Source organism: Phyllostomus discolor, chromosome 8 (assembly GCF_004126475.2).
Source record: "Phyllostomus discolor isolate MPI-MPIP mPhyDis1 chromosome 8, mPhyDis1.pri.v3, whole genome shotgun sequence".
NCBI classification, from domain to species: domain Eukaryota; kingdom Metazoa; phylum Chordata; class Mammalia; order Chiroptera; family Phyllostomidae; genus Phyllostomus; species Phyllostomus discolor.
The window spans coordinates 36,363,391-36,375,366 of NC_040910.2; the positions used below are offsets into that span (position 1 = coordinate 36,363,391).

The 11,976-nt window shown below is 50.5% G+C and overlaps 1 protein-coding gene across 3 annotated transcripts in view; it reads right to left on the reverse strand.

Annotated features, from left to right (window-relative positions):
* Positions 1-3,181, reverse strand: part of SCARA3 (scavenger receptor class A member 3) — a 35,180-nt gene extending 31,999 nt beyond the window's left edge. For all 3 annotated transcript variants that reach the window (XM_036032052.1, XM_036032051.1, XM_028521255.2), the window contains exon 1: positions 2,715-3,181. In XM_036032052.1, coding sequence (XP_035887945.1) covers positions 2,715-2,721 — 7 coding nt within the window. In that variant the 5' untranslated portion in view covers positions 2,722-3,181. The remainder of the gene's footprint in view (positions 1-2,714) is intronic.
* Positions 3,182-11,976: the final 8,795 nt, after the last annotated feature.

An 11,976-nucleotide genomic window follows, 5' to 3' on the forward strand; every position in this document is an offset into this window, starting at 1 on the left:
GGTGGCTCTTAAGGGCTCAGACAAGCCATTGGGAAGCTCTGAAGTGGGCTCACCACCAGGGGGCTGGAGGCAACTGTGTGGCCCTCAGGTGTGCATGGGGCTACACCTGGGGCCAGGTGCCAGCTTGCATCAAAAGATGCGGTTGCCTGGGAGGCCTGGCTGGCGGGCAGGCAGGAGGGGCCTCAGGGTGGAAACAGCTCGGCTGGCAGAGTCGGCCCTGGCACCTGGCCACTGGTGGCAGTGCTCCTCCGAGAATGTGTTTTCTTGTGTAAGTGCCATCCCTGCCAAAACCCCTCTCCCCCACAAAACATAACATCACCATGTTTTGCTTTGAGCGGGCACGGTGAGCCTTCGTCAACAGATGTAACTCTCCGAGCAAGCAGTGGGCCTCGGGAGAAGCCAGCCGCCCCTCCAGAAAGGGCTGCTCTGGAAGGGGCCGCCCTGCTCTGCCGGGCACTTTACTTTTTCCATGTGGGTGAAAAAACTCCTGATTTTTCATACTCCACCGATCCCAAAGGCCAAATATTTGCTGTCTGCCCTGCCTTTTCCATTTCGGGCCGAGGTGGTGGCAAGTCCTGGCTCCTGGGCAGGACTATGGAAGACCCTGCAGGGAGGTGCGCTGGGCTGCACCCCTCGTTCCCCCTGCAGCCCCGCAACCCAGGTCCCGGTTCGTTACAGGAGAACGCGGGAAGGTTTCCCGGAGACTGGAGGAAAAGTGTGTGACCGTTGCCCTGAGGGCCCCAGTGGGCAGGGACTGGCCCCACGTGGTGCTGGGGCTGCTGGACGAGAGCAGGAAAAGGACGTGAGAGGGGCAGGCCACAACGTCTTTCTGAGCCTCCCAGTCAGCCAGCCAGGGGGACCCTGAAGCCCGACCACGTGATGACACATTTCAGTGGGCCCTCCTCAGGGACCTCCTCTAAATACTGTCACGCCAGCTCGTTTCTCCTCCACTCGGAGGAGTGGAACTGCCACACTAAGTTTCAGAAAGGTGGGTCATGTGTTCCTGACCCCATCTTCCTTGGGAGCTGGGTGTCTCCTCCATTTTGGAGGATTGTGGACCTGCCTGTCTTTTCGGCACTGTGTTTTCCCTCACAGCGCTTGTCTGGATGGTTGGTGGAGCCAAACTGCTCTGCGATTGTGCAGCATCTCAGCAGCATCATTAAGGCTGAGAGCAGCGTGGGCCCCAGGCCTGTGGTGAGATGTGGTCTAAGGCCTTCCCAAAGGCTTCTGGGTAATGACCTGCCCCCGCCGCCTCACTGCAGAGGGTATGGCTCCATAGGCGTGGTAGCTGAGAGCAGAAACTTTCTGGGTGAGGCTCCTCCCTGCTGCCACTCAAACTCCCTGGGGTTGATTATAACTTGCTTGCCTTATCCTAGACAGCCCAAGACGTGGTGAGGCCGCCAGGAGACCAGGGGCCCCAGGGAAGGCAGCGCTCTGGCCTGGAAGTCAGGAGCCCTGGGCTCCACTGTCCCTGACTAGCCATGAATCTTAAGCAAATCCTTTCTCCTGCCCATAGGACCAGCAACATAATTTGCAGAGCCCAGTGCAACATGAAAGTGTGGGGGTGCCTTGTTTAAAAAATTATTGAGAATTCCAAGACAATGGCAGCAGGGCACTAACCTAGTGCAAGGCCTTCCACGCGCAGGGCCCCATGGGAAAGCACAGGCTGTGTGGCCGTGAAGCTGGTCCTACCTGTCCGGGCCTCAGTTTCCTCACCCACGGAGGCTGTTTTCAATCAGAGAAGCCCTCAGACCTCTACGTGTAAAGGACGCACACTGAGCCGCTTCTTCGGCATCCCCCCGAGAGAACAGTTCCAAGCCCTGCAGCTGACCTTGCAAGTCCTTTTCAGCTTCAACATTCACTAAGTCGCAGAGGCAGTGAGGTCCGTGCTGCTAGGAGCACAGGCGTCTGCCCCGGGTGCTAAGGAAGGAGTAATGAAAAGCACGGGAGACGGCATGCGAAAACACCCGTGGTTCCTCGCCCCATATGTAGCCTGCCTCTCTCTTAGCCTGAAAACGAGCGTGAAGACCAAGCATGCGCTTCCCAGGCCTCACGAAAGCCCAGCCCAGGTAGGAGCACCTGGGACCAAGTCTGATTCTTGTTTCCATCCCAAGAACTGGCTGCAACGGCCACCATCTGATGACCCACTGCCCTGGGGGCGGCTCAGGTCTGGACCACTGGTCTTTTCCAGGTGCTTTGTTCCCAGGAGGTCAGAGGGCAGGGCAGGGCAGCCAGGGTTCTGAGGCTGGGAAGGGCAGAGCCTGGACTGAGGGACTCAGACACTGCAGGGCTCTTGTGAAGAAGGGGTTGACTTTCTGGAGGACAACCCTTGGCCTGGCACTGCGCAGAAAGCTAGGTGGGGGCTGCCGGAGCTGAATGGGTCCTCCGGGTGGGGATTTACACAGCTGGAGGGCTGGGCCGGTGACATCTTTCCGCGCTGGCCGGTTAAAGGGATCAGAAACCTCTCTGGGATGTAAAGCAGATTTTTAGAGAAAGCGATGAACAGGACAGGACTGTAGGAACTTTCTCCACGTTCCTTCTGCTCTCCCCTTCTGCCTGACTTCAGGTCCCTTAATACCTTCCGCAAGGGGGTCTGTCAGGCAGGGAGAAGACCCCTGATGCCCCTGCCCCGGGGAGTCCTCCTCTCCTCAGCCCCGCCGGGTGTGGTGGTCCCTGCAGGGTCTCGTCTGGGAACTCGAGCGCCGGAGGCTTACCTTTCATGGTCCCTTGCGTGGGGGCCTCCGGAGGGCCTCGCTCCTGGCGGTTCAACGGCGGGGTGACCGGGGTGAAGCCGGCAGCTCCTCGAGGGGTACCCGATCACTGCCTACGCGCCACCCGCGGAAGCCGGGCTGGGAGCCGGAGTTCTGCGGCAGCACCGGGGCGCAGAGGCTGTGCGCGTAGGGGAGGGTTCGCGGGGTCGCAGCCTGGGGGCGCCGGGCCCGCCGCCCATCCCGCCGCCCGCGCGCTCCCCGCTGGAGGCCGACGAGCTCTGCGGCCGCCCGATCCCCGCGCTCCCGCCCTCGCTCCCTCCCTCTTCGTCACTTCTTGGGCCCTGGCCCAGATCAACTTCTTGGTATTTTCAAAACTGCCGCGGCCAGGCCTCTTTGTGCCGCCGTGGGTCCCTGCGCCCGCGCCCACGCCTCGGCCAGGATCTCGGCGCAGCCAGCCGACCTCCCTGCCCGCGGTGCTGGGGGAGCGCACAGGGCAGCCGCCTCCAGAGCAGTCGTTTGCCTGTGGGGGCCGCCTGGCGGCGGGGGTGGGGGGATGGGGGTGGGGCTGCAAGCAGTTCGACCTGGACATGGTCTCACCCCTCCAAGGGGTAGCGGGACTGAAAGCAAGAAGGATCCTTGGGATCCAGCCCCAGCCCTCGCCGTCCTGGTTTGCTGGGGACTGTCCCTGTGTCAGCGCTGCTCACAATCGCAAATCACAATCCCGCATTCCTAGAAGCCCCTCAGTCCTGGGCAGACGGGATGGTTGGTCATTCTAGCCCTGGCACCCTAGCTGAGTGACTGGCCAGTCACTTCATGTCCACAAACTTTCATTTTCTTTATGAGAGAACTGGGCTCCAGCGCTTCCACGTGCTGGGATTTGGTGCCTGGAGAGGCCCCTGGTGTAAACAGTGATGTCTGAGGGAACCTCCAGCAAGTTGCGTCTCTTGTCACGGGCCCTCCTCTGAGATCTTCCCACGCACGTCATTCTTCACTGGTGGAACAATTACTTAATTTACTGAGCACCTGCTACATACCAAATGCTGCCCCGATCTCCAGGAGTGCGTGGAACGCGTCGTACAGCACTGTCTCCGTGAGGAAGGCCGGCAGTGAGACAAGTAATGGTGCGGTGGGGTGTGAGCTGCGCAGGGCAGTTCAGCGAGAGAAGGGACCTCAGAGTGGGGACTGCCCGCCCGGTCTCTGCAGATCGCTGCTGGCGGTCCCTGTGCCACACCCCGCGCGTCTCCCCGCCGACCCCCATCTGACCCTTGAAGTATAAAGTACCAGGGGCCAAAGGGGCAGAGACGCTTTCTCCCACCCACTCCAAAAAGGTGATGTTCAGCTAGCTCTCATCTCCTCCACTTTGCAGTAAGTGTCAGTTCTCAAGATGAGGTTCAGTTCTCAACAGAACTTCAAGGCAACCTTGAGAGTGAGGCCAGGAACCATGGTACCAGTTTCGGAGACCAGGGCTCAGGGATGAGGACGAAAAAGGAACACTGATGAATCTAACCAAAAGTAACCCCATTGACCTGACCATAAATTCCTGACTGAGTGGGGGATGGTGGGCAGTCATGCCTAGAACCTGTAGCTTCCCTAGAAAAAGGCACACCTCTGCCTGACGCAAGCCCAGCCGTTGTTTTGTGCACCCAGGTTAGCACACTTCTGAAACGCCTCTTTTTCAGATCCCTCAGAAGCACAGCCACCCTCAGGAAGGCACATGATCTTGTTAACTCTCTTGTAATCCGATTCCTGCCTTCCTTTTTCCTACCTACCTTCCTTCCTTCCATCCAAATGTATAAAAGAAACTGCCAACGGTCATTCTGCAGGGCGCTTGAGATCTTACTTACTGATAATCATCATCAGATTGGCTCAGATAAATGCATAACAATCCTCTGCAGGTTTGGCCATTTCTTACATGCACACGGAGAGGATGTTGCCCCTTTGCGAATGGAGAATTTATGTGCCTGTGGTGTTGCTACGATAACTCGGGTGAATCAGCAAAGCGATGAAAGATATCAGTGCCTGGTCGTAGGTGAGCCTTGGATGAGCAGAGCTGGTCCCCAGCCCTGAAGACATTCAGAGGATGAACTCCAGTTCCAAAGGACTCCGGGGAGAGGAAACCCAGACCTGTGGACTGGCCGGCCGGAAAGGGCTGGAGACAAGTTGGCAAGACACCAGAGGCCAAAGCACCAGAATAGCTCAGAGAGGGAAGAGGCAGAAAGAGGAGCGTAGGGGAAGACCTCAGATCACAGATCCAGAAGGAAGAAGACAGGGTTTCCTGGGTACTACAGCAGCCTTTGGATGAAAGCTTTCAGTGGCCATTCCTGCCAACAACCAGAGGGATGGACTCAGGGTCGACTGGACCCACTCCTCCTAGAAGACCACACTGTGGGACTACTAGGATATGTCTCAGCTGGGCCCACGGTGCAGAGGCCCAGACGGCAGCAGCCAGGGTGGGGCTGGGTGCGATGGGGTTGGGGCAGTGGCTTAACACAGTTTTTAACGATCTGGGGTGGGCATGGAGGGGGGGCCATGGACGGAGGCACATAAGCCAGGCTTTTGTTGAATGTCAAAGGAAATAGCTAAAGAGCAGAGGTCATTCAACAGGAGGGGGGGTGGGGGGATGAACAGAGTCACTAATGGTGGAACCTTCCAGGTGTTGATGAAGGGAGAAAGTCCCACCTCCTCGTTCTTGAGCCACTGTTGTAATTTGCTCAGAATAAAGCCTCCCAGGGAGCACCGCAGACTTTCCTTTCTGTTTTCAAGTTCAGGCAAACAAACAACAAACAAAAAACCCACCTCCCTTTCTCCTAGAGCTGAGTGCCCCCACCTATGCCTCTGAGGCTTTCTTCCCCACCCACGCTCCTCTCCAGCATCAGGATGTTACCTCCGTTTTCCTTCTCAGGATGTAGCTTCAGCCCTGCATGCTTGTGCTCTTGCTGGGTGAAATTGCTCCCTTCCTCCTACTTGCCAAGTACCATAGCCTTTTCAAAATCTGTATCCCTTCAACCGCTTTGTAGAGTCAACACTGTATCAGTCAGTTTCTCCAGAGACACAAGAGCAATGACCAGCAGGCTGGATACCCAGGAAAGAGTTGGTGTTGCCACTAACTGCAAAGCCAGGCTGCTGGGGGAGTTCTCTTTCTCTGGGGAGGGCACCCTTTTTCTAGTAAGTCTTTGGCTGCTTGGACAAGGCCCACCACATGATGGTGGGTAATCTGCTCTATTCAAAGTCTGCTGATTTAAATGTGAATCTCACATAAAAAGTACCTTCCCATCTAAAAGCACCTAGAATAACAGTTGACCAAATATCCAGGTGCTATGGCCTAGCCAAGTTGACACAGAGAATTAACCATCACAAATACCATTGGTGACTCCTTGAACTTCACTCCCCTGGTTTATCAGATTCTATACACTTCTATTTCTCCTAAACTTCTTTGACTTCTTCTCAAATGACTCCTCCTATTTGTTATATTTTGTAAATATAGGCATTGCCTAGCCTTATATCAATTAGTGAAAGTAACTTCACTGGTGTGTCAACAACCCCCACACCCCACTAACTTAACACAACAAAGGACTATTTCTCATTCACAAGACAATCAAACGGTGACTTGGGGACCCAGGGATCTTCTATCTTGCATCACCACCATCCTCAATGTGTAGCGTTAAAGTCGCTGCAAAATGGAAGAGAGAATGGCTTGAGCTCTGGGAATGGCATCGTCCTGTGAGGCGATGCTGTCCTTTCCGTAGGTGGGGAAGTGACTCCAGTCTCAGATGGAGGCGTGTGGACCGGAGCACCACAACAAACAGGCCCGTCTGGGAAAGGGAAGGACGAAGGGTGCAGGAGCTGTCGGTCTGTGGGGATACTGACCCCTCAGACAATATACTAACGAAAAATAAAGATGTTCAGGTTCCTCACACTCTGCTGCTCGACTGCTAAGCTCATGCCACATATTTGTTTTCATTCCAGTGGCATCCCATTTCACGATAATTTCTATAGTAGTTAGAGTAAGTCACACTAGCTTTAATAAATAAGTGCAGGATTCTCAGGATGGTACAATAATAGTTTATTTCTCATTCAAATCACAATCCATTGCAGGTTGGTTGTTTCTCTTAAAAATGTTGATTCACACCCTGGCTGGTGTGGGTCAGTGGATTGAGTGCCAACCCGTGAATCGAAGGGTCGCCAGTTCGATCCCAGGTCAGGGCACATGCCTGGGTTGCAGGCCAGGTCCCCAGTTGGGGGAGCGCAAGAAACAACCACACGTTGATGTTTCTCTCCCTCTTTCTCCCTTCTTTCCCTTCTCTCTAAAAATAAATAAATAAAATCTTTTTAAAAATGTTGACTCGGGGATCCAGGGCTCTTCCCCCCTGTGGTGCCGCCTTCTTTAATAAGTAGCCTCCAAGTTTGTTGTAGAAGAGGAAGGAGACTGGAGCTTTGTGGGTTGGGGATTATCATGCGACAGGCCTAGAAGAGGCATGTAATGACTATGGGCCCCATTCCATGGGCCAGAACTCAGTCACATGGCCCCAACCAAAGGCCAGGGGGCTGGGATACACCCCTTAGCTGCATCACCACAAGGAAAGGGGGACACGTGAATCCTGGCAAGCCCCACCACTCCTTAACACACCCCTCTCCAACCCAGACCTTTGCCGGGTTTTTACCCTTTCTCCTCAATAAGCTCTCCAGTGCCACAGATTCAAAGTCCGTGCAGCATTACTGTCTTGTTGACGCCAGTGTTGCCCCCAAAATGATCAATCCCTTGGAAGCGAAGGGGCAGTGTATGTTTGGAAGGCAGCTGTGCTCTACTATCAACACTGCCCAGGATGGAACTATTTTTCAAAGGACACAGATTGCCAGTCCAGGGTGTTTTGCGGCAGTTTCCAGAAAAGTTGGCTCCAAGGGAAAATCTAAATCCCATTTTCCTACTGGTTTCCATTTAGAATAAGTAACAGAATTCCCTGGTTAAAATAAACAAGAGGATTCCCTGGGAAAGAATCCATCAACGTTCTCTATCAGAGATGTTTGTCTGGAACGATAGATACTAAGTTGGCTTTTTTTGGCCTAGTCTATAAACTATGTTATATTTTCACAATGCTTAAGTTTCCCATCCTTTATTACTTCCTCCCAGAAATTCACCTGAAATTTCTCCCATGTCTACAGATTCTTACCTCACATTACATTGACCAGTACTGGAATTTATTTGTACAGCAGCTCACCCTTGTCCACGGGGGATACATTCCAAGACCCCTCAGTGGACGTCTGAAAGCATGGATTGTACTGAACCTGTGTATACTGTTGGGGACCACCCTGCCTGGCCTCAGGAAGCTGTAACCCCCTGTGACTTAGGCTGAGTGAGGGACCTCCAGACCAGGAGCCACTAAGGAGACAAAACTTATTTCCCTGGCATGAACGCTGCCTGTTCTAATGCCTGGCTCCCTTTGCATGATCGGCAGTCAATGACAGGTAACAATTCTCTAGGAAAGAGAATGAATCTAAGACAGACGCAATCACGTGGGAATGCCCTAAGGGAAGAGATTCGGGGCTGTGGAAATGTAGGGATGATGGACATCAACCCCTGCCCCCTCGGCTTTGTCAAAGCCTGAGTCTTTGTTCTTAGATGTGAGAAATCCAAGTCTCCTGGCTGCCTTTGTCTTCTCTGTTAACTCAGGCCTGCGGAAATAGCAGGGGCGGTACAGCCCAGACCAGAAATGGCGGACCCCCGGGGTAATCAGGCCTGGGACATAGAATATGCAAGATCCCGTGAGATCTGTTTGCTGGAGGATGTTATTAGATTAGAATTTGAAGGCAAAGACAGGAAACCAAAACTAGCCCTTTAAGCAGTATGTTAAAACTCCAGTCTCTGACCAGAATCACAGCGGGGGTTCTGTCTGCACCTTTGTAAGTCACCTATTTCTTTTGATCTTTTCTGCCAGACTGTGAATCCACAAACTGAGTCTGTATTCTCAATAAAAATCTGCTTGGGAATGGATACGGCTCGCTCCCCACTAGAGAGAGTGGCCATTCTGTTCCTATTTCCCCACAGGACCTGGTTGTCTCCGTGTGTGCTTTTCTTGTGTTTTCGATGAGCATCCGCAGCAGAGATGGATACTGCTAGCCGGCATCCGCCACAGTCAGCATGGACTTTCTATACACACGTACCTGTGATAAAGTTTAATTTATGAATTAGGTCCAGTGACAGATTAGCACAGTAACCAATAAAATAGAACAGTTATAAAAACGCAATGCAACAAACAGTACGCACATGTGGACTCTCTCACTATCTGATGGCGCCCCGTGTACAGCGTGGGCGCACCGGACAGAAGGATGGCAGCACCCGGGCAGGACGGAGTGGGACAGCGTGAGATTTTATTGCACTGCTTGGAACAAAGTGCAGTTTAAAACATATGAACTGTTTGTTTCTGACATTTTTCCTTTAACATGTTACACCGTGGTTGACCATGGATAACTGAAATGACGAAAGCAAAATTGTGGGTAACGGAGAGCCCGCACATACCTGGCCAAGCAGCGCCTTGCAATACCACTCTTTACCAGTGGGTGATGCTATGTAATATGACTTCTAGCCTGAGAAATCCTTCAGGGGGCTTCGTATTGTCAAATTAATACCTTATTTGATGAACTCTGTAAGGGTGAAGTTCTGAGAAAAGCAGTGTAATTACAAACCTTCCTGATTACTATAATGAAGTCTTAGCAAAGACAAACTACTTAGATAGTTCATCGAAATAAGTTACATATTCAGGACGAAAGTGGCTGACTTTATTTGGGGCTGGATATAGATGAAAAAGAAGGATCCTTGATGATCTGTAGGAAGCAGAGACTCTTTTAGCCAAACTATCTCCTGGACAATGCAAAGGGCTCCCCTCGGGAATCCCTTTCCAATTTCAGGATGGCAAATAGGGCCAGAAAATCCCTGTATCCAGGCAGCCAGGAACTACACAAATCAAAATAAAAAGACCAGAGGGAAAGGGGCATGAATGCTTTTGAGGAAGATATTCTCCAAAGGATTTGGTACATGTGAGGTTCTTTATAGCAGGCTTTCAAGAGGCTGGACTTTAAAACTGATCAGAAGAGCCCTACTAGACATTTCTATCTATACTCCGGATGGAGACCCCAAAGTCATACTTAGTTCTTTGCAAGGTTTTGTTTCTCATTCAAAACTGGGGAAACAAAATTCAGAACAATGTGGACAGGTGTATACAGTGCATTTATAAGATAAAATTCCAAAGAAATAAAGTTAAACCCTATTTTCAGATTCATCATCTGTTGTAAGGATGAAGCTTAGCCATCCAGAGAGAAAGATCCGGTTGGTACTGGGGGCCATTCATGGCTCTCCCTCCTTGACTGAGCAAGTCCATGGCCAAGAGCCGTGTGGTGCTGAGGGTGGGTCCCCAGCCTCACGGACATTACGGTTTTGATACGAATACAAAATGAGGTGAGATTACTAAAAAAATGGGATCTTAAATTGCACTCATTGAAAAATTAAAGCAGGTCATCCAACAGGAAGTTATTAAACACCTGTTAGGCCACAGCTTGGAGACTGGGAGCACAGAGCCGAGTGAGAGAGGGAAGCATTGGAACGATAGTCTGCGGTCTTTCGGGACAATATGCTCGGTCAGGATTTCTTCCATTTCCCCTGCCGTAATGACAGAAGTAGCGAACATCTGAAGTCTTTCCTTTTATTTAAAAAATATACATAAAAATTGCGTGCCATAGCATAATGAAAAAATTATTTTAATATGAAACTAATAGTCTTCCTGGATCGGGGGTGGGGGAGGTGGCAGGGTGGTGGAAAGGTGGATTTTGTGGCCGAGGTCTGCTACATCGGGACTTCTTTGTACTGCATATTTTTAGTAAGTTGTAGTGCTTTATTTTTAAGTACTATTTGGTAGTATAAAATTATATGCATATCTTACTTCAATAAGAGAAAACTTCATTTAAAAATAAAAATAGTATTTTAAACTATTTCTAGACATGTTTCTAAATAAAAAGAACATAAAAATGCATATTCTTCCAAAACTAATGTGTGCATTTAGTGCAACTATAACTGCAATACCATTTTTTAGCTGGACACAATTAATTTAAATTTTATATGGAATAATTAATGTCCATGACTAGCCAAGAAAACTTGCAAGACATGAGTAAGGGCAATTACATTCTCAAAATTAAATATTGTTTTAAAGCTATGTAATAAAAATAACGCGTTACACATGAATAAAGATATAACTCAGAGGGATAAACTGGAAAGTCCTCAAACAGATCCAAGTTCATCTGGGAAACTTCCCAGATGACAGACCGGCACTTCAGCTCCGCCTGAATAGGGTGGTTTATTTGATAAATCACGTCGGCACACTTGGCTCCATATCTGGAAGAAATACAGTTAGATCCTTGCTTTACCCCCCACCTTCACAAACTCACACAGGCACGCACACACACAGTCCATTGGGATTATCTGAATACAAAATTAACCGAGTAGAAAACGAGAGGAAACTCAGAGAATCACTGTTCACATTTCAGTGGGAGGAAGACACTCTTTAACAAGACAGGAGGCCTAGAAACTATGAAGGGAAAGCTGAACAAATCTTGCTACACAAAGAATCGTAAAGCCTCCATAGTCAAAAGGTAAAAGATACACGCTAGCTTGGTAAAAAATAGTTTCAACACATATACGGTTAACTTTATTTTTTTAAAGTGTTTCCATATATTGATAGAAAACAAGGATGAATAACTCAGTAAAACAAGCAGACAATATGAGTCGGCAAATCACAAAAGAGGTGTTTTAAGGAGACACAATTATGCTCGGAGACTGAGACCGTCTTTGATGACAGCTTAACACCACTTCACTGCAGGAATTACAGTAATTTCATAAGCCAAAAGCATACAGGAAAATGTCTCTTAATAAGCCAATAAAGAAATAACATATTTTAAAGCGCTAGTGGATTAATCACAGTATTGTTCCAGGCAAGGGGAGATGAAGGAATGAGTTCCGAATTTAGTTGCGGTATGCCTTTATATGACTTGGTACTTGGGAGAGATGGCTTAGCCCATGGAGAGCTGGCACTCAGCTGCCAGCACCAAAGCAAAAGTCCCTTGTTGCTAGAGCACCTGCTAGGCAACGAGGGCTGCAGTGTTGCTAGGCAAGCTGATCTCTTTGATGGGTCCACTGGACGGTTTCCACCACTGCGGGTAAGGGTGGCCCTTGTCCAGGCAGCAGTTAGTGCCCCGGATGTCTTCAGAGAGCTGTTTAGAT